Genomic DNA, 24,164 nt, shown 5'->3' on the forward strand with positions numbered 1-24,164 from the left:
CTAATGGCTGCAAAATCTTCTGACTGCTCTTTTTTTTTTCCGGTTAACGTTAGGCTAAAATACTACCTGACCTGAATTTAACTCCCCTATTTATAATTACCTAAAAAGGTACTTATTTATGAAAAAGATATGATATCTGCCTACCTCTTCTTTATATAAAAGCTAGCTAGCTTTAGATTAGCTAGCTACATAGCTTTCCTTACCAGATTTCTTCTTAGTGTATCATTTCTAAATAATGTCTTTAAATATACTTATGATCTGCTGGTAACAAATATAGTTTCTTAAGTGTACTGCACACGAATATGTAACACTTTATTGAAGTACTATAATGGTAAAAGATGTCTGGAATTGCAAGCATTATTATTGACTATGCCATATTACATATATATTTCTGTTTTCCTGGGGAGCAGGTAGCTTATCATAGAAGTGTTAAATAAAATAGCAGCAATTTTGCCAAATAATATGATGAAATATGACATTAAATTGGTTGGTTTGGGCTTGGAGAATTTTGCTTGCTATTCTATGAATCATAATGTAACTTAGTTCTCAAATGTTCTCGGGTCAAGACATTTTGCTACCATGTTCACAGTTTGACCTGACAGTATTGCTGCTATACAGAAAAAAATAAAAGGACAAAAATCAACCATATTATTCCAATGACTCATTCTCAGTACTAGGGTCTCCACAGTATTTGTTTCTTGATTTATACCAGCTGAGAACAGTCCTTTTAAAAATTACATGTCTGTTTACAATATCTGTGAAAATAAATACATTGTGACTGATTCATCCTCTGTTACAAGCTGACTGCAGGAATTTGATTATTTAAAAATATTACACAAAGCAATATTTACCAAACTCAAAACCTTTGTAAATTTGCTTAATAATAAATTAATTTTGAATTCTTGAAGAGCTTTCAGAAGGTTACCCTTGGACACTGAGAATGAAGGAAAGTTAGGCTGGTGAAAAGATGGTTTGCACTGGATTATAAGATCTAGAAACAGAAAAATATTTTTGAGTATGTTACCAAGGAGGGACTGCAGGAAGATCCTGCAAGTTTCCTGCACTAAATTCTACAATAAATATCCCTGGATTTTTTTATTATCTGCTGATATGATTATCATCAACATCTATACATCAATCCATTTTTTTCCTTAAACGTAGAGACAGCCTATAAAAATGGTTTAAGTAAATGCCTAACTTTTATGCAACTGTAACTGAGCTAAATGAATTCTATTCTACAATGCATTAACTTGTATTATACATTATTTAAAGAGGGCTGTTTTAAAAAGTCAGCTTACAATCATTATTAACCTTTAAGCTGATATAAATTAGAACTACAGAGAACTAATTTTTTACCTACCTTCATAGGCCTGACTATAGGTTGTAGAGAAAGCAACCAGTGGAAACATGAGTAGCTGTAAATCAGTCTTTGCAGCTACATGTTCTACTAAGCATCAGTTCTGCTTACCTTTGTACCTTTGATAGACCTGTTTAGTTCAGGCATCAACTATCATATTCTAAGTATCAATATATGTACTACATCAACAGCATGCTTGTTTTCATCTTTGTTCATTACTAACTTGATAATCTTTTATGAGAGAGTCTTTAGTAAGAGGGAACAGAATACGATGAGGTGAATTACCACTACTATAACTGAAGGACAAAGGCTACATAACACTACTTGGCTCTCGGTTTTTTCTCCCCAGTCTGTAAGACACTTATCTAGCTCTAGAGTTCGCAGCAGCTAAGAAACTTTGTGAAGTGTCATGCTGGAATGATAGCACTTTGCACAGTGAACATAATGAAGGTCTCTGTTAGAACCAAAAGTGGACTTAAAGAATCTAGTTTCAAAGTAAAACGATTTCTTTTTGAATTAATCAACTATTCTTAGATGAGAAGTTTATTTCAAAAGAAAAAAAACACCTACTCTAATTACAGTAACGACCATCACTGTTAGAAGGAAGCCACTTGGCAACTCTGTCCATGGCTGGGGGTTGGAACTAGATGATTTTAAGGTCTCTTCCAATGCAAGCCATTTTATGATTCTGTGATTTTACAATTCTGTGATAATTAAAGATGTTTTCTCTTGTTTAGGACTGAGGCACATTTACCAAATCATACTACCTGTTAAAACTGCTAAAACTCATTCCAGGATAAAGAGGATATTGGCTGTCATAGTTGTAACATTTTTCATTAGAAGAACAAGGTGGCAAGGAAATTATCACCATATCAGATATTTGATAACAGAGGAGATTCTCAATATACTTAAAAAATATAATGACATTCTATATTCAACACTGGAAGAATTTGAGGAAAATACTTCAGATAGATTTGATGATACAGTAGGTAAACAGGAATTGATCCACTACAGAGAGGCTAAGAGGTGAAAAAAGACAATGTGAACTAAGGAGATTTGAGCAGAAGAAATCAGGTTTTGATTCAACAGACTTAGGAGAGCTAGCAATAGAAAAGAGCTGTCAAAACTTTACTTTTCGCATTAAAGACCAAAGAATTGTAATTCACCTTAAACCAGGGCAGCAGCAAATGAAATCAGCTGGACCTCACAGCCTCCTGGCTACGTAGTCCAAAGTTTCTGACACTGAAACTGTCAGTTCACTTCAAAGATGAACTTCAAATTATTCATAGACACACTCTCTCTTATCATCTCAGACAGAAAGATATCTAATTACATGATCTACAAAAATCCAGAGAGAGGGAAAAATTCAACCGCAAGCTTTCATCTTCCTCCACTCATTTTATTACAGCTGAATTATGAATCTTATTGTTGAAGATTTACTCCTCATTGTCCTGCTGTTCCTATTTCTATCTCCTTTCTCTACATTTATGTATTCTTTATGTATGTCTTTATACATAGATTTATTACGTGAAGATACAAAGTTATATTATATGAAAACATATTTCTCTCTGAATGCCTCATAGAAAACATTTTTTTCTAATGATGCACAATAATATAAAGCTATCGTGTTTTTATCAGCAATACTGGTATGGTCAGTACTTATTGGCTAGAGAAAAAACTGACTCCCAAGAGCATTTCTGGGATTAAAAGACAATCAATTTAAGTAGCATACCAGAACCTAATCAATTGATTCTGTCATGTTAGGTAAATTATCTTCTCTACTTTGCTAAATTTCAGACTGTGAAATTTATTATATTATGCTGTAAAATACCACTTCCCCCAGCCAATACAAAGAGAACTATATTTCATGACTAGAATGAAAACAAGAGAATATTCATATAAAATAATTTGTAGTATTTTAGACTTACATCAAATTTGCTAGAAAGTTGAAATGTATGTTTCAATTACGCTAAAGGCTAAAACTACCAACTGCTGCAAACAGCTAAAAATCAGTGCATCTTCGGTACAAACCAATCATTTGTACTTCCACAGTTAATTCTTTAAAAATATATTTGTAATAAATCTTTGTATGACTGAATTTATAAGGAAATTATACAAATTGATACAAATTGGAGTAGAATGAGGCATAAGTACCTTCAACAATCGAGTCCAGGGTCACTAACATGACAGGTCATTTAGTCATCCTGATTAAGATTAAAACTATGACATTTTGGATCACGCTAAATCAATGAGATGGTATTAGCTTAAATCACTAGACAAGGTAAGTTAACTCTAAGAGCTTTGAAATACTGTTTTCATATCAAAAGTATTGTTTAATGCTAAAAGCTAACGATCCTATTTTGGTTGTTTAGAGCCGACAATATTAGCAAAAATAATGATCTTCAATATCAAAAATTCTTTACAATATTTGTTGCCAGGGATGTTTCTCAACAGTTGGGACAATGACCAAAATTTGTAGATGCTGAATCTCAAAATCCATAGTTTTTTATAAATGCAGTCGTCTGCAGGCATTTAAAATGTTAAGGACTTCTATCTACCTGCAATTATTCATTCTAATACTTCGCAGATAGGATCTTTATTCAAATTGATTTGTTATATAGTAAAAATGATACAGTGTTTTTGCTCTCACCATCCCTGCGTATTAATGCTCCAATTTTTTGCAGAATTAGAAAGGTGGCAGATAAATACTTTTTAGACAAGAAGGTTGTATCATTCAGCAACTCACTCCTTAAGTCAAGATTAATGGTTGCTCTCAAATCATGCAATTTTTGAAAATCCTGGTTTTACCTTTAAGACAACAGCAATCTAAAGAAACATAAATCAACAGCCCAATAAATGAATTCTAGATATTCTATTTTCATAATCCCTCTTTTTTATAAAAAAGTGAAAAGTTGTGACTTGTTTTAATAGTGCATATCACAAAGTATCTTAGATCCAAAAATCTGTACAATAGACCTGCTAATTCCTCAATATCTGCTTATACATTGCCTTTCACTGTACTTACAGTTCCCCCTCCCAAATATGCCAATGCTATGCATACATCACTTTGCTCTTCAACAATTTTTTTAACATCTCAGATGTTGGCTCTTCATGCAACACCAAACAAAGCAGAAGCATGATTCTTACTTGACAAAGGCTACAGTCACACATAAGAAAATGACTGTGTGCGGGGTTTTTCTGTCCTCCATCCCTTTTTCACTTTTTCATAGTCATCCTATGCTAAAGTTCTGTATTTGGAAACTTCAGAAGTTTCCTCTTTTCTAATTATCACTGTTACTTTAAACGTCTTTGCATTTATCTCTGTTATTCGGGTTACCTATTAAACTGTACACATTTGAATTCACTGCTCATTACTGTAGTGACTATATGGCAATTTTACATAAATAGAATTATCTTCCTGCTAGTTATTCTTTACGAGATTTCTTCTAACCTTTAAACTGAAGAGAAATGAAATCCATACTCATTTGTCTAAATGATGTCATGTGCCAAATGCAATTACTCCTAGAACAGGTCTTCTATGTCTAGAGAAAGTTTATTTCATCAAAATGTTGCGATGCACCATTGAGTCTGGCTTATTAACCAGAAAGAGGTCATAGGACAGTTACACTATGCAAGATTTGTTCTATATTATAAGCATCAAACTGTGCAAAACTGGTAGCACATTGGCAGTTCAGCTCTGTATTGAAAAAACAAAGGTATTGTTAACTGTATTTTGCATAGCCTGCAAGAGTAAGATATACAGAAGTTTAAATTATTCTCCTTTTGGATTTCCCATAGAATTGTGTAGCTCTAAAAAGTGCAAAACAGTAAAAACATTTACGAAGACTGTGAGATTCCAGATAAAATATCTAACCAGCAAGAACATGGACTTTGGAAAGCTTTTCTCTCCTAAGTGTGGGTCTTCTGCATACGAAGAAGAATGGATCTCAAAGACCAGGAAAATACAGTAAACCACTGTTACCACTATAACTTCCTATCTTTGAATTTCAGTAGATATTCTACATCATCCATCTGTTTTCAAAGTTGCTGTAAGTCCCACGCCTTCTCTAACCTGTATATTTGTGAAACTCCACAGCGGAGAATGGAAAACTTTAACATAGTTCTCTGTGTTTAAACAATGAAAATAAACGATGTAATTTATCCATTTTGATTACAAAAATATATTCTACACAAATAGTAAGAGCTACGTGCTGCACAGAGCATGTTGCTATGGATAGTAATGAAATAAGAAGTTACTACAAAAGCTGCAGAAATAGATTCCTTTCTGCAAAACTGGATAATTTACATTCCCATAATTACTGTGGCATCTGAGTACCTCAATTTCTAAATTTGTTTAGTTTCAATCTAAGGATGGACAGTGAAATTCTTCTGTCAGTTACGTCTACTCATTTTCTGTAAACAAGATGGAGTAACATATTTACCTCGGCCTCCCTTGGCAATATTCACTGATTTACTCCACATTACTTTCCTTTGTTAAATTCTATTTTTAAATCACTTTATTCATTAAATTGTCGACTTCTAAAATTTCTGATTACAGCCAAAGCCTGAAAAAAATCTTATGTAAGTATATACTGCTGTTGCTCTAACTTCTAAATTTGATTTTGGCTTTAAAGATTTGCAAGTGAAAAAAAGTTTGCTTAAAATAAGTGATCTGATTTACAAGCACACTGTCAGACTACTGCATCTTTATTTATTAGTTAGAAAAGGAGGAGATACTTTTTAATTTAGAATGTTTGACTCCTGGACATATATATAATTTATTTTTGTTATCATTTTTATTATTATTATTTTGCTAAAAGGCAAATACAGGTTTAGTTATAAAAAATACGGTTATACTTGGTGACATACTGACAGGAGTTGATGTAAGACTCCTACGAATGTTCTTCTGCAGCAATCAAAACCTGAAAATTTTAATGCACTAAACAAACTGAAGTTAGGAAACGCATGGAATATGAATATTATAGTAGATAAAATACAATTTAAATGATTAAAATGAGCTGGTGAGTCCGTAGTACTGCCTCTTGCCTCCATGACCCCCTAACTTGTCAGAAATCTTTAAGGTAAAGAAGGTGAAAAAAACTACTTTGATCCCAGTGGGAAGAAAAACTAATGATACTTCCTCGGTTTTGCTGAAATAAACTATTTATAACATTTATAACTGCATTTTAATGTATTCTAATATATCCTGAATATCTCCAAGGAAGGAGACTCCACAACTTCTCTGGGGCAACCTGGTGCAGTGCTCCAATACTCTTACTGAAAAGAAGTTCTTCCACACGTTTGTATGGAAACTCCTGTGTTCAAGTTTTAGGCCATTTCTCCCTATTGCTAGGCACCATGAAGAAGAGCCTGGCCTAATCCATTTGCCTCCCATCTCCCTTTAGATGTTTATAAAAATTTATCTGATCCCCTTTCAGTCTGCTTCTCCCCAGGCTGAACGGATCCAGGTTACTCATATGGAAGTTCCTCCATTTTTATCATCTTTGTTGCCCTTCGGTGGGCTTCTAGGAGATCTCCGGCCTTTTTGATCCAGAGAGCCCAGAACTTGACACAGTAGTCTAAATGTGAGCTCACCAGGGCATACTATAGAGGGTGGATCACCTTCCTCTACCAGCTGGTCATGCTCTTTTTAATGCACCCCAGGATACCATTGGCTTTCTTGACCACAAGGGCACACTGCTTGTCCACCAGACCACCCAGGTCCTTCTCTGCAGAGCTCCTCTCCAGCAGATGATCCCCTAATTTGTACTGATGCTTGTGGTTATTCTCTTATAGACACTTTGAAAATAGATTCTTGATCCTACAGAGTCCTGGCTGAAATCATCCATAGGGAAGCAGAGGTTGTTAATGGACAGTTTTGGGCTCCCGGTAGTTTTCTACACGAACTTCTTTTTGTTTCTATTTGTAAGCAATATTGCAACTTGTTTGTTTATCATTTTTAAAAGCTATCAATTAGATAATTTGGAAACAAATCAGTTATCAATTGAGTTATTTTACATAAATGATTTCTTTCAGTCAACAACTCCTCCATAATATAGTTGACAGCCAAGTTGATTAGAAGCCAAGAGCAGTCCTTAGAACAGTGGTATTTATTCAGATGCAGTTTAGTTCCAGATATTCAGTATTTACTCTCAGGATTAATGGGTCAGGAAAATTGCATAAACACTGCATCAACAAAGATATATATATTTATATCTTCTTTTGATCTGTCAGTTAAGGCTAACACACAATACCTTTTTTTTCTTCTTCTGAAGGTATCAGAAACACAACGGTAATAAATTCTCATTCAAAAAAAAAAAATCCAACATTTTTTCTGAGATCAAGACAACACTGATAGTTTTTCAACATGCTAAGCCATGCTTATTTGTCTCTGCTTAATCCCTTTTCCCTATAAACATTGAGTTTTGGGGCATTTTTAATTAATTCAGAGTTGTTACACTTCCCATATGAACCCCTCACCCCTCAATTGTTTCCGTTCTTAATGCCAGCCTTCCAGGGATAAGTGTAGTCTCCATGTGTCTTTCTGCCTACAGCCCTCTAAGCTGTGAGGCCACAGTTTTGCAATGGAGGATAAGGATTCTTACCTGCTGCTTTGGCAACATCCGCAGTTGAAATGTTTTGGAGGTTTGAGTGCACTCTGAAGGTCACAGCTGGTCCCAGCATGCTAGAAAAGATTATTAAAAAATGTAAGACTCATAATCAAGATACACGGCATAATATTCTTTTTCAAAATAGGTTTTTAAGGAGAAACCATTAAGACGCCATTTAGCCCTGTTCCTTTTGCTTCATTAGCTACATTTGCATACATTCTTATACCTCTTGTGGTTTTTCTTTTTTTATGCATGGGTCTTATGTCTGTCTGAAAGAATTTCAGAGATATTAGCTAAACTTCAAATAGTCCTGTAAACAACTATTTTTATTACAAAAATGGAAAAATGAAGGCAATGAAATTATTATTCACCCAAAAACAACACAGAACTCCACTGGAATTCAACATCTAAAAAGATTACATAAAGTTCCAAATTAACACAAGTTGAGCCCTCTTGTCATGACTCTAAATCGGAGGAATGATTAAAAAAACTCAGAATACATACGTTAAACATGTTCTGTAAGAACATACTTGGGGGAAAGATTTTGGTCAAAGTCAGCTGATCCAGTGGCTGACTTTGACAAGAAAGATGGCACTAATTCCTATCTTTTAACAACAGAGGTTACCATCTATCTGAATAACTTATGAAATGATGAAACTGTAGTGACCATTTTGGGTGTATTCTGATGGGTCTTTATGGTTTTAGAATCTATTGCGCATTTGCAGAGCAAGGTACTAGTTAGCTAAATGAAGAGAAAGGTATTCAAGGTTTCAAAGAAAAAATTATTTTGTATTTTTCAAGGAAAACAAATCTATAGATGTAATACTGCATTCATTCTCCTTTTATCTCAATAATATCCAACCTACATGCACATCTTATGAAGGAATAAAGATATTTCCATTCTAATATTATTCTAAAATGCATAAATATACAAAAAAAAAAAAAAAAAAAAAAAAAAAGAAAACACACCCAACCATGGTAAAAGTATTTTTAAGGATTTTTTTTCAGATTGCAAGCTACAGTAGTAACTGTAATATACATTTATATAAGAGCAGAGAGTGCAAGGGCTGAACAAACATGAAAACTGGCAAGTGATAACAGTTTTCTCACATATGTGTTATGTGAGTGCCTAATTTTTTATTATTCACACAAACAGCAAGAAGCATTAGAATTATATTATGGATAACACCTGCTTCAGCTGTGGTAAACTGATAAGAACCATACAGGTAACGTGCTTTGACCTAATATAGCCATGACTCGTGAGAGAATGAAATCTGAAAAATTGCTACATAAAAGAAGTTGAAAAATAATTTTGCTGCAGGGCTTGAAGTATTAAATTATTCTTTTACTAACACTTCGCATTTGTATTTTCCATTCATACAATGAAGAGCAGTTAATGAAGTGCAAGCACTTAATTGCATCACATATATCCTAGACAGAAATACCTTTAAACTTTTTCCATTTTAAGTAGAAGTAAACTACTGTTGACATTAAGACTTTGTTTTGAGGTCACAAAGGGAATCAGAGTAAGATTAAGGAGCCTCCCTTCAATCTTTTACTCGTAAAGCATGCACTGTGTGTATTTTATTCTATAGTTATTAGGAACTGCCATTAATCAACCATTTTTCTTTAAATACTCTTCTGTGTTGGAGAAAACTAAAATACAGATTTTATTGCTAAAGGATACTCCAGATGTCAAGTCATTAATGTTCAAGAAATGCATTTTAATAATGTTAGGCAATTATAAAGCATTTATGAACATCATTTAAGTAGTATGTTTCGTTACAATACTCTACAATTGCATTACTTAAGATACATAAAATGTGTTACAGAAATTCAGGCCATTCCCCAGTTCTGTCACTAACACAGAGATAATCAACCATAACAGCCACCTGGAAGTTGGATATTATCATGCACTGAATATAACCAATCTTGCACTGTTCTTCCTGCATTCCCAACCTAAGAGAAATGATGATTCCTCTCTGGCTGCTCAGACACAGTCTAATTAGTGGTCTGCTTCAAACAAAAGCAAATAAAAACAACCTAGTACACATCTATCCCACACTAAGGACCATGTAAACAAAGAACTTCAGGTATTTCTCCCAAATCTACGTATTCCATTATTGTGAAGAACCTGGAATTCATGTCAACTTTCAAACATGGTGTAGTTACACTTTGGCTTTATCAGCAAAGACAAAGAAGTTGACCCCACCTGAATGAGCCCAGTGTACTCAGGACTCAGAGCAAATGAGTTGTGCCAATGTATGTGCTGCCACATGTATGTGTGTGTGTGTGTGTGTGCCACAATGTATGTGCTCTTCATAGTTAAGAGGATGTAGAGAAATAGAGGAAAGGATAGGATGAGATATAGGGTGGGATAAAAATTCCATATGGGGCAGGGATTATATTAATACCCATACTTTCTGCAAGAAAGAAGAAATCTAAGAATCATTTCCAATGTCTGTTCTTGCACTGTTAGATGGGATACTATTTTTTCTCCATTGTAATAATCAACTGATTGAATATAAAGAAATAGTCGAGCACAACATAAGCCCAATTTCATTAGGAACATTTGCAAAATAAAGAAAATAAAGCAGCTCCTGTCACAACTTTTTGCACATTGGTATTCTGTCAATTATTTAAAAGCAAACAAAAGACCCTGAGATTGTTTGGCCAAAATTGCTTTTCTGCTAGATATTTGGGAACTGACTGCTCAAGAAGCTCATAAAATGAGATTTTTCTCATGGGGGGCTTCTGGTAAACGCACTCAATAAATAAACATTTCAATAACAATAGATTCCCTTTGGGGAATTCCTCATTGTTCATTTATATGTTGGTCGAGACCATTTAAACAAAGCCAGTAATTATTTGACTGCAAAATATTTTCAAAAAGACTCTTTTGACAAGACGGTGACTATCTTGAGATAGGGTACAAAGATGTATAAAATACATCCATGGTGCTTCCTAGCCAGAAACTTTTCTTTAGATAAGCAAGGCCGCTTTCTCATGCAGCTGTAATCTACCTAATATTAATGGCAATTATTGAAATACCAGGGCTTGCTGAAGTGCACACTGTTTATGACCAGACGAATTGCAAACATACGACTGCCACAAATCTGGCCTAACACAACCCTGCTCGGCAGCAGGCAACGTCATGCCAGAGCCCAGCCAGCCATGCCCAAGAAAGATACCAGAGAAAGAGACACCAGAAATATAAACAAAGTCTAACACATACAACGCAGTGTTCCTTTTTCCTTAACCAAGAGATTAGAAGTGGTAGGTGGTAGCATCTTTCATCTATGAAAGCAATGTTTTAGATAAGATTTTCGTTTAATAATGTTTTTTTCCCAACAAGGTGCATGCTATGCTGCTATGGTTATACCCATGTAAATGTGCAGTTGACTATTCTAACATAACTGAACTGAAATCCACCTTGTGAGTTTTGGAAGGTATCTGAACTATACCATAATCACATATACTATTTTTTTTTTTTCTTTTTCAGAATAGTATATTCTGATGTATTTTTGAATAAAGGTAAGCAACTCTGGTGTCTTCTGTCCATGCAAAACATAAGGTCTGCTGCAATGACCTGCTAAATTTATTACTAGGAATTTACTAACTAATTATTGTTGGTTGTCACAACTTGTGCTTTTTAAAATATATTTCAATAATGTTGCCTTCAGCCACATCAGTTTTTTTTTAACAGACATTCAAATATTGGAAATAGTAACACTTAAGTGCTGTTGTCTTATATTCTGTTTACTAGAGATGAAATAATTACAGTGTTTATACCAAAACGACTTGAAGGTTGATTGCTGATTTAATAACATCTCCTCCCCTTGGGTTTTTATTTCCCATATGAAGGTGAGGGAGCACAGAACATGCAAACAAATAAATATTCTTGAAGTAAAACAGTAGTATTTCTTTTCATTAACAGTTTTACAGATTAACAACATTTTTATTTTGTCTGTCAACAAATGTGTGATTAATGGATGAATAAACAGAGCTGGACCATGATCAGTATGGCAAAGTCCATATCACTTTCAAGCCTTTAGTTATATTTATGAATGACAGGATTTAAATCTCCATAAATTATGTACCAAGCTTTGTGTGCCCGTTCTTCTCCCTCATGTGTGTGTACTTTAGTACTACAATATCATACAGAAGGTTTACTGTGAAATACAGTCACAGTCTATCATACCCTCTAGTGGAAAAGGATTTGAGAAACATGTGCCAACATGGTTATATGCACTCTTGAAGATGAGACATAGAGCTGATGCCAGATGAAAATGAATTGAGCTTGCATCATACTTTAAAAAAATAAAGCAGAGTGTGATTTCTCAAGATAGGAGGAAGATGAGGGGATCAGGACTGGATATTGCTGTCATTAAATAGTCTCTTAATTACACTGTTTCATATAACAGAGCTTGCCTTTATAAAGCTTAAATTTGAAATTAGAGTTGCCACTTGTCTATATGTTCATTTCAAAATCCTTTAATCTCTGGGGGTTAAGAAAAGCAATTAGTAACGCTCCAGAGGATTGTGCAAAGTGAATTTTATAGCAGTGAAGGTAATTGTTTCAGGAAATGTTTGGTGGGCTTGAACTAATGACTTGCAATGTGTACATATTTCTGCGCTTACTGTGTTTAGGAATGTGAAGTTTATGTCCATTGTTTATATTGCACTTCAGCCTCTTCTACACCCTCTCAAATTTGGAAATGTAAAATGCTCACACTTGTGTAAATGTGTTACATATTGTAAGTATTAGCTATAAACATACTTATATCAAATTGAATTGAATTAAAAAAAGCATGTGATTCACAGAGGTGTTTTTGTAATACATTATGTTTGGATAACATGATTTACAGAGCATAGCAAAAGCACAGTAATGCACCTGGTCATCCTTATATATTACAGAGGTGGATTAAAAGCATATAGTTGCTATTTGGGCTCCTTCTATTATTCAAATTAGCTATAAATCCACCAATAACTTGATACAGGCTTCACCAATATTTTTGACCAGAACCTCTGATCAAAAGTTACTTTGTGGATAATTGCTTCAATTCTATTTATATTATCTATACATAAGCAGGTACTGATTAAACCTCAGATATTCTGGAAATCTGTGAAGAGTTTATTGTGCTCTAGTATCAACTTCTACAAAATAACTTCCCTGAACTGCTGTGTAGAATATTTTGATCATCAGCTAGACTTAGTGCTAAAAATGGCCACCTTTAATATACTTATTGTTTATAAAAGTGCTTAATTTTGTATCTGAAGTGATCAGAACTTCATGTACAGCTGTATCTACTCTCCCATTTCTTACATCCAGTGATGAATTTGATTTATTTTTTTTCCTATTTCAGTCTTCCATTTCAATCTTTCCAGTTCTTGAAACCCTTCTCTGGAAACTCTTAACATGCTTCTCAAACTGCAGAACAACATAGGGTGTTCCACAATGAGCTGCATTACTGCCCAAAATACATTATCTTAGCCATTAATATTTATATCCTATACAAAAACTAAATTTGTATGCATTTGTTTGCAGCACGGTCTGCAGACATATTTCTATATTCAACTTGCAACTAAATTGCAGAGGGAAAGTTAAAGAAGATACGTTGTACAAACATCAACACCATCAATAGGTGACAATGGCAAAATACTGAAGATGAGTATCTGATTTGAGACTGCCTCCTGAGAATGAACACTGTCTGGGGGCAGATAACATGCATCCCAGGGTCTTGAAGGAACTAGCTGATGAGGTTGCTAAGGTATTCATCAAATTGCAAAAGGCAGGGCTGTCAGGCCAAGTCCCTGGTGATTGGAAAGAAGGAAACATCACTCCATTTTTTAAGAAAGAGAGAGGAAGATCCAGAGAACTACAGTCCATTGAGTCTCACCTCTGTGTCTGGGAAAAAAATCGAAAGATCCTCTTGGAAACTATGTTAAGGCACACATGTGATGGACGAGGTGGTGTGAGACAGCCGGCATGGCTTCATGAAGGGCAGATGATGCCTGACCAATCTGTGGGCCTTCTTCGAGTGACAGCACTGATGAACAAAGGGAGGGCAACAGATGTTGTCTGCCTGGACACGTGCTAGGCCTTTGACATCATCCTGAACCACATCCTTATCTCTAAAATGGAGAGATATGGATTTGTAGGCTGGATGATTCAATGGACAGTTGCAGCCAGAGGGTTGCTGTCACTGGCTTTCAGTCCAGGTGGAGACCAGAGAGAAGTGTTGTCCCACAAGCTGGTTTTGGAACTGACACTGTTTAACATTTTACTAGTGACACAGACAGTGGGATTGAGTGTATCCTCAGCAAATTTGTGGATGATGCCAAGCTGAATGGTGCAGCTGATACAAAAAAAGGAAAGGACACCATCTAGAGGGACATGGACATGCTTGAAAAGTGGACCCATGTGAACAAGGCCAAGTGCAAGGAGCTGCACTTGTGTCAGAGCAATCCCAGATATGAGTACAGACTGGGAGAAGCACTCACTCAGAGGTGGTCCATGAAGAAGGACTTGGGGTTCCTGATGGATGAAAAGCTGCACACAAGCCAGCAGTGTGTGCTTGCAGCCAGAAGGCCAACAGTATGTTGGGCTGAAGCAACAGATGGGTGGCCAGCAGGGAGAGGGAGGGGATTGTTCCCTTTTACTTTGCCTTGCAAGGCTCCATGTGTAGTACTGTATCCAGGCCTGGGGCCCTCAGTAAAAGAAAGACGTTGAAGCAGATTCAGAGGAGAGCCATGAAGATTGTCAGAAGGCTAGAGCACCTCTCCTTCAAGATTGAGGGAGTTGAGCTTGTTTAGTGCAGAGAAGGCTCAGGGGACCTCACTGTGGCCTTCCAGTACTTGAAAGGAGCTTATAAGCAGGAGGGAACTGACTTTTTACACATTTCGATAGGACTGTGATAGGACAAGGGGGAGAGAGTTAGATTCATTGTTTGGGGAAATTTTTTACTTAAAGTGCTGGTACAGGTTGTTCAGAGAAGTGATGGATGCCACATCCCTGAAAGTGCTCCAGGCCATGTTGGAGGGGCACATCTAGTGAACACAGAAAACAGTTGGAACTAGATCATCTTTATGGTTCCTTCCAAACCAAGCCATTCATGAATTCTATGGAAAACCAAAATCCTTGCCATGGGAAAGACACTAATGGCAATGCTTACAAATTCACCAGCTAGTGAAGAATTTTCTATTATCATTTACATTTGATTAGAACAGTTTACACCATGCAGCAGAGTATGATGTATTCAGTAGATAGATTAGAAAGATTAGCTAGACAGCCAGTTTCAGAGCAACCAAATCCTGCAAATGGAGTTACATGAAAACAAAGCTTTGGGCCAAATTTCATGGTAACAGTTCAAATTTACCTCTGTAATCCACATATATAGCCATCATAAATCAGATAATTATTTGGACACCTTGCACTGTCCTTTCTAGTCCTTCTTCATATGCTCCAATGAAGTAATTCTGCTGCACTTTTCTCACTGATTCTACTGTCATTAGAATAATTTCAAGAATGAAGTCACAGAAAACATATCATTCATCCATAAAGGGATATTTTCCAAAAACACCAGTCCATGTTTGGAGAGTCTCTGATACCAATAAATACTAAAATGATTGACTTTTACATATTTTCATATTAATTGTCTATTATATAAGCTTTTTCTTTCATTTTTTCTAAATACACTGATGCTCATTTACAAAGCAAGACATGATAAAAGAGTACTTTAAAGATGTTACAATTCAATTCATCTTAGGTGAAGATTTTTTGCTAAGCTTATAATTTGAAATATTTTAAAAATGGGCAACGCTCAATTTGGAGATCGATACCATATTCATTTGTTCTTATTTTATTCTTTACAAAATGCAATTTCCAATGATTACTCAAGATCTATGAATAATGTGAAGTTTTAAAATAATTTTTCTATTAATCTGTCACAAGCCACAAAACTTGATATTTTCACCATGGTGAGTACTTGAAAGTTGCCAGCTTTGCCTGCTATGTTAATATGGTTCTTAATTGCATCATCTAAAGAACAAAACATGCAAGTTCTATTATTTTTTTTTGCAACAAAAGACTTTCAGACTGGGACAATGGTCTCAAAATACTGCTTAAAATACACAATGCATTTTTTCAGTCTCTAATGATTAAGCTAAACAATAACAAAGTTATGTCTTTAAAATGAAACAAAAAGAAAAGATAACAGGATTCTATGTATATTTTTTCTTTTTTCTCTTGGTAGTCTGGCTAGCACACAAACAGAAGCCTTAAGATTTTAGACAATAAACATTCAATGTATTTTGCTGATATGAGGCCTACTATTGGCACACCTGTATTAGTAACAGTTCTGTTGAATTTGCATGTAAATCTGTCTCCTGTGCTGATAGCCAACTTATCCTCAGTTTGCACAACTGACTTTTGATAGCTAATGAAGAGCATGACTCATGCTAGGACTTCTGCAGAAGTAGAGGTTCAGCATGCTCATAGATTTGACAGGATCCAGATAGGACACCTTTTTTTTTTATGTGGATTATACAGCACAACTGAGAACCAACGAAAACAAACTGCTACAGCCTCCATTCAAAATGCTTTGAAACTCTGAGCTAGATGGCTACAACCAGAGCCCTACTGCTTGCCCTTTCAAGAGCCTTTAGCTCTGAGAAGACCAACTGGAAGACTCAGTCCTGGGACCTAACACCAGCAGCTCTTAGGGAGAGATGTGGTGGTGCCAGCCTTCTTCCTTTGCAGAGGAAGCATTGCAGGGGGAATTTATACAATCTTTCAGTCACATTTGCTCCCATTGAATTTCATTCCCTGGGAATACAAAATTTCCCAGGAAGCTCGTGGACCTGTATATTTGTACAATATTTTCTGGATAGATGTTAAAAAAAAGTGAAGAATAATAATTTATTTGTTCTATTTGGCCAGCAGGTCTGTAATACTGATTTCATGCATACATACAGGTAACAGAAATATATAAAAGTGTGTTTGTGTGTTTGAAGGAGATCAGGTAGCCAAAGAACAAAGGATAAAGAAAGACAAAGAGATTAATTTTGCATATTTCTCATAATTATTCTTTCAAATAAATCTTTAAAAGAATTTTCTCTTCTAAATTTATTTAACCAGTTGCCCTCCACTGTAGTATTTTCCAATTCTAATATTAATTGCATTATTTGTAGACCAAGTTTTAGTTCTAGAGTGAGAATCACAGTTCTAGTTCTATGTTTCTAATCCCATATCTATCTGTCATCAAATTCTGTACCATTCCAGGGAAAAATCAAGAAAGCTATCTTGAGTTTTAGTCTTCCCATCTGTATAATGGAAATAATTACCTGTTAATAAAGCTATACAAATTCAATGCAGTGGCACATATTCACTGCCTTGCTTGAGACAAAGGAGTATATTTTCCCACCTTATAATATGATGGACTTTAATTTTATTAAAAATGAATATAATATAGAGAAAGTAATATAGAAAGTACAGGAAGAAGTATGAAGTTTAAAATAGATAAACTTTAGAAGCTCACTTGTCTATAAAAAAACTTCTCCCGAGTGCATGGATATATGTTTGTAACATGGGATTTCATTCTATGTTTGATTACAAAGGTGCAAATCCTCTGATTTAATGAGATGAAATGTTGTAATGGAAAGCTGAAGTTAGTACATTTTTATTTATAAGAGTCTTCCTAGATTTTTATGGTCTCTCTATTTTGTCACCTACAATTCATAAAATGCTGCAGGCCAAAATCCTTCTTGTTATTTTTAATATATTTTTATATTTTTCTAGCAGGAAAGTTACAGTGGAGAAGGCAAAATGATCTTGGTTATATGCACATTTATTAAAGAAAAGCACACAAAATATATTGTACCTCAGGGGAAAAAAGCCACAAGACTAATGTAATGCCAAGGCTGAGAAATCTTTCATTTTTAAGTAAAGGAATGCATAGTTGAAACTTCCACCTTATTTTTGTTTCCTTATCCTCATTTCTATAAAATTGATGCATCTTTATATTAAAAATTAGTTGTCAAATAAGACAATATGTACCAGAAAACACAATGTAATTTCTTATAAAAGCCTGCATGCAATGAGTTACAGCAGTACATTTTTCCGACAATTTGTTTTCCAGACTCATTAAATCTGTAGAAGAAGTCAAGTTTGAATAAAAGTGGTGCCATTATTTCTGAGTTATGCTTTTATATCATTTTAAACAAGATTATGCCAAATAACCTTAGCCTGTTGGTTTGTTATTTAAATTCAAAAAAATAGATCACAAATGCTTTTCAACTTTTTTGAAATGCATATGCTTTTATTGACACCAAGGAAAAATACAGTTATAAATAAAAATGTTGCTTAATTTCTGGACAATAAATGTAGTGGAAGTAAAAATTCAACCTACTGATAGCTTATACTACAGCACAATAAGGAGAAGAAGATGGACTGAATGGTTTTTTATAAGCACAGTACTTGAGAAGTCCTCTCTAAATGGCACAGATGGCACAATCTGCCAATCTAGAAACAAAAAACTTCACAGGATTCACCCACGGGTGCAGAGAATGAAGAAAACATGTTTCACACTGAATCAAGGAGAAAGGAACCATGGAGAGTTTGTACAGCAGTGGCAAGTTTCATGTTACTGGCCAGTACAAAACTTAACCAGACACTGTGCTACCTGTCCCACTACAGTTCACTGGGTTAAATAAGCCTCCCTCACACTATCCTGCCTTTCAAGCTACCGACAATTTACTGAGATGTTCACATTTAGAGCGCACATATACCAAATGTCATAATCCATCAGCATGATGAAGTGAAAATACCAAGTACTGTTCCAGCGTTTAGGTTCTGGATGACTGAATATGATTAACTGGCTGATTGAGTTTTCCAGGTGTTAGAAAAATAACATGACAAACAATGAACAAAACCTATATAGCATGATTAGGACACTACAGCCAATGCACATCCATAATAGGTGAGACTGAGAGCTCCACTCGTCAATGTGCCTGCCCTACGCTTTTAATTTGAACAAGTTTAAAGCTTTCCTGAACTTTCACCACTTGGTTTGATTTTGAAATATCTTCCTCGGTCCACATTCTTTTCACTGGGATGGTTGGCTGGCTTTTCAGATTGTATTATTCCAACCCAACCATTTCAGTCCTTCCTAAGAGCAAGGATAATGATAACTACTCATAACTACTCACTACTCATGTGAGACACTTTTTTTTAAAAGGAGCCAGAAAGTGTCAGTACCCTCACTGCTAAAAAACCAGAAATTTAAAGTGCGGTGAGAGTGTGCCCACAGCATTTCTGGTGATTAGCCTTCCAAATTCAGGCTTTTGTTAGATTACTGTTTTCATGTAATTACTTAAAAACAGAGTTGATGCTAAGGACGTGACACAGTACAATAGGACAATAGGAAAGTACAACAGGAAAAATCAGTCTTGACTTACTTTTTATTGACAGATGCCCCTTATCTTTTCAAAATATTTTTTCAATAGGATCCCTGATGTCCAAGAATGAATGGTGGTCAGATACCAGAGCAGATCACTATTTTTAGGATCTTTAACTTCATTTTTGGCAGACCTTGGGTAGTATTTTAAAAAGCTGATATGAAACTATAACGACCTTAAGGACATTTCATGACCTTGAATTCTGCTGGTACCATCTAGTTCCACCTCAGAGATTCAGACTCAGTTCATTTGAAGCCAAGTCATGCCATGCTTTTTATATTTTTATTTTTATTTTTATTTTTATTTTTTTTTTAACAGAAGCATTGTTTAAACTGACAGCTGACTTCTGGGACTGCTGAGTACTCAGAATGATAATTGAAGCCAACAAGAACTCAATACTTGGAGTTCTTCACAGAAGACAACAGTCTAAGACATACTGTTAGATATCAGACTGGACATTTCAAATTAGTAGATGCTTTGCCATTAATACTTTTATGAATAAACTCTAGCACTGTATTGTTCTTATAATGACTATCAATTTAAGTTTGTCAAATGCTTTGATAGACCCACAGGAGCACAAGAGCACCACAGGAAAACAAAACAAAACAACAGCAAAACTGAGAAGAAATGGATTTTCTGACCTCAGAGCAGGATTTGAATAATGTGGAATAAAGAAAGCCTGAAGCCACACATTGAACAATGAAGATAAAATGGAACATTGAAGAGCTGCTCATTAGCTGAGCATTTTATTTCCTGCATATGGAATCAGACAGAATTCTGTAAAAATATATAAAAATATATAATAAAAGACTGTATCAAGACTAGTTATTATTGAAAGGCTGATATTTTTGGTCAGCTGAACAAAAAAATTAAAAAAAAAAAAAAAAAAAAAAAAAAGAAAGCAACCACCAAACAATAAGTTTCGTTTTCACCAAAATCAATTGTTAATTTATTTTTTATCACTAAAATTGAAGCATTTGCCTTACAAGCCAAACATAATTAAATTTTGAAATGAGTCATTTCTTTCAACTGAAAAATTATAGCATTTTATTTTCAAAATGTCAAACAACACTGCTGGAATTTTTTAAATGGATTTGCCATCTGAAGCTTCCATATAGTTTCCATACATAGCTTCATTTAATGCAAATTTTCATTTTTCATGTAAAACACAATTCAACTAAAATATTGAGTTCATCTCTAATCTCAGTGTGGAAAGTGAGAGCATTCAGGTGAAAGCTGAACAGCCAAACTGTGGCCTCTTAGTTTGAGCGTTAGAGTCAAAAAGCCCACTGATAGCGGTTTTTATCTTAGCATTGGATGTATGATACATGTGCAACCAACTGTACTGATAGGGAATAGATTAAATTTTATGGTTTTGCAATCCAGGAATTCACATTAGATAATCAGAATCAGCTTAGAAAATCTGTTCACATTAGCACTTGAATTTCAGTGAGTATCCTGTGTATCCCAAACATTACATAAATAGTTTAAAGGCCAATATAGACAACAACTGCTATGCTCCAAAATAAAAGTAACAGATAAACATTGAGGTTTTTTATGGAATGAATACAGGGTGCCCTATTACAGGTTTTCCATTGAAAAATTATGGAAATGCTTTTTCTCAAGTTACCACATGTCCTGGAAGGACAGTTCATTGCGTAAATACGTAAGCTTAAGTATATTAAAAGGCAAAAAAGACAAAGATGCTCATTGAAATGCATAAGAGGAAGCCAAAGTGATAGAATAAAATTGGGAAAAAAGATACATAGAGCAAGCGATCTTCAACAGCAATAGGGAAAATCAAAAAGGCTAAAGAGAGAAATAAGAATGAGAAGAAAAAAAAATCACTGTTACTGCAGTTTACATCAAAGGATGTAATATTCAGCAGAAAATATCACACTTGACTGGAGGCTGAAAATGATATGCAGTCTGAAATACTATGACATCAGAATAATTTGTTTTCCTTCCATGTAAAGGTGTTCAGCTAAATTTAGAGCTGAAAACCTCCCATTAGCAATGTTCTCACTAAACATCCCAAGTATAAGAAAATAAGAGCACAGAAATAATTTGTATTCTTATAAGAATGTGAAAAAGCCATGCATGTCACTTTTACTATACATTTTGAGTGTTCTTTCCACTACTTTCACAGCCGAGCTAACAAATTTTAGTAGCTTTTATTATATTTGGATGTTTCTTGATAACCTGTTGCGCTTCTAAGTTTATTCTATAATGTAAAAAGAGCTTTATTTACAAGAAGAGGGTCAATATTGCAGATTGCAGAGGTAGTATTAATTTTAAAATAAATACAAGCCCTCCAAGCACTACTACCCATCTGACTTCAATCCATGATACCAGTCCAACAATCAATCACCAGAGGCATTGGACACCCATAATTAGATTATAAAATCATAACTATAGTCATTTTACGTCTGCTTGCATAATTACATCAGCATGCTAATATCCTTTTAATGGTCTCTAATGATGTAATAAGAAATAATGGAATTTATTTGACAGCTACATAACCATTAACAAAACATATTAAGCATAACTATTACTTCCATAAAGATTCAGGCTGTATCCAGAAGTGACAGCTAACATGTTGGATCTTTTCTTCAGTACGGAAGTATTTCTAATTATGTATTCCCCAAATCTATTCCCAATCATCTGCTTCACAGGGTGAGCAAAGTTTATGTCAACGCAAACTTGACAACAAACCAACTGTAGAAGTGGACTGAACGCTCTGGGAGCCAAGCCTGAGGCTACGTTGTGAAATGCAGGCCATCGGTTAAAGTTGGCAGGATTGTGAAAGAGAAGATAAGCTGATTACTACCATGCATCAAATAAAATCAAGAACAAACATGGTAATCAGTAGGAACCCAAAGAAAAAAAGCCACTGTTCACTTAACCAAACTCCAAGGCAGAGGAAAAAAATAAAAATACATGGAAGACTGAAGGATATCTGCAAACAAAACTAACTAAATGCAGTAATGTATTTGTGAATCAGTACCCTTGAAATCAGTTTTTGCATAGAATAGGACAAAAAACCTTATCTGAGAATTTAAAGAATGTTAAAAATTCACCACTCACACTCTGTCCTCAGTTTTTGTATTATTCCTCTTGAATGCGATGGCCTTGTCTGAATTCTGAAATTTGTGGTTCTCATTAAAATGACTTTAATCTGAAATCTGTGCAGTAGTCTAAAAAATTCAGATGCACACTATTTTCCTTTTCAGAATTCTTGGAAGGGAAAGAGAAAACTGAGAATTTTAATCCAAGCTCACATTCAGGTCAGAGTTCAATCTAATTTAGTTTTCCATATTCCAACCCCTCATAAATTCTTGATCTTAGGATTACTGATATTTTTAGAAGCTAAATCCCCTGAGGGGGAAAAAAAACACCAAAATACTAATAAAATAAAATACTTCCTTAGAGGTCTCATCCTCACATTTCAGTATGTCAATGGTGAATTAGGAACACCCATATTATTAGACCTTTCTCGAAACCCTTCTACAGGCGGTCATTCAGACAGAGCTTTCACATCCATACAGTTTTCCAATGATGGCTATGTAATGACAACAAAAGAACAAATCCAAAAAACATTAATGTTTTTTTTTAAAGCTTCTACTTCTGCTGTCTGATGTCCACCTTTGTATTTCCATAGCACTTCATGGGTTTAACCTGAGCTTAACCAGCTCATTTTCTGGACTAAAGGTTTATTATGGATAGACCTGGGCAGCCTGGTCTAGTATTAAATGTAGAGGTTGGTGGCCCTGCCTGTGGCAGGGGGTTGGAGATTCATGATCCTTAAGGTCCCTTCCAATCCTGTGATTCCGTGATTCTGTAATTATTCCCTAACTTGGGATCTGGGATAACCTTTAACAGATTTACAGGTGTGTTAAAAAGGCAAAGATCTATGTTGTGCTGATAGACAGAATAGTCTGTCCTGCTTGTAATTATCATAATTTATAATGCACCTTTAAAATACAGACCATATCATACAAGTACTTTTGGTACTGTCATATGACTGCATCTTAATGGATGCAAAATATTCAGCTTTCCTAAAGTTGCATATTAAGGAAAAGAAAAAAAGTTGTTCATAGCTTGCTATTTCACTGGAGGGATGTTTTCCATTAAAGAATAAATCTACAGCTTGACAACTGCAATATTGTTGCAATTTATCAAATGATTAAAAAAAAAAAAAAAAAAAAAAAAAAAAAGGTTTTATGCTAACAATTAGAAAGGTAGAGGGAGGTGAAAGTGCTCTTTTAATGTAAATGAATGAAGTTAATGAAGTAGAACCCATTGATTCCAGCAGAGAACTTGTTCTGTGGAATTATCCCTTTGAATGCGTAGCTTTGATTTATCTGGTAGTATTCAAATTAAAGGTTGAAAATTCTTTTATAAGGAAGGCCATAAACATCATTTTTTTGTCATTACAAAATTCAGTTTTCATTAACAGTATATTTCATAAAATATAACACTTCCACCAAAAATGCAACATCTTCAGACCACGGCTAAAAACATAGAGTTAAAAAATACGAATTGCATTCACTGGATCCAAAGGCTAAACACAAGAAAGGCTGAGAAGGCACTGCCCTTCAGCAATAGGACTCACGGGGAAAAATAAGCAGCCCCAAACACTGAAACATAGGCAGAGCCTGGATGCTACTGAGATAACAGTTATTTTCCGTGCACTGGGATGTGAGTTCTTTCCAGCACGCTGTAACAAACCAACCACA

General features: G+C 34.9%; 1 protein-coding gene across 6 annotated transcripts in view; it reads right to left on the reverse strand.

Moving 5' to 3' along the window:
- PTPRN2 (protein tyrosine phosphatase receptor type N2) overlaps positions 1–24,164 on the reverse strand; it is a 620,450-nt gene that overhangs the window by 338,796 nt on the left and 257,490 nt on the right. For all 6 annotated transcript variants that reach the window (XM_052695759.1, XM_052695758.1, XM_052695760.1 and 3 more), the window contains exon 11: positions 7,963–8,042. In XM_052695759.1, coding sequence (XP_052551719.1) covers positions 7,963–8,042 — 80 coding nt within the window. The remainder of the gene's footprint in view (positions 1–7,962; positions 8,043–24,164) is intronic.

The sequence above is a fragment of the Tympanuchus pallidicinctus genome, unplaced genomic scaffold (assembly GCF_026119805.1).
Source record: "Tympanuchus pallidicinctus isolate F22 unplaced genomic scaffold, pur_lepc_1.0 scaffold3, whole genome shotgun sequence".
Classification (NCBI taxonomy): Eukaryota; Metazoa; Chordata; class Aves; order Galliformes; family Phasianidae; genus Tympanuchus; species Tympanuchus pallidicinctus.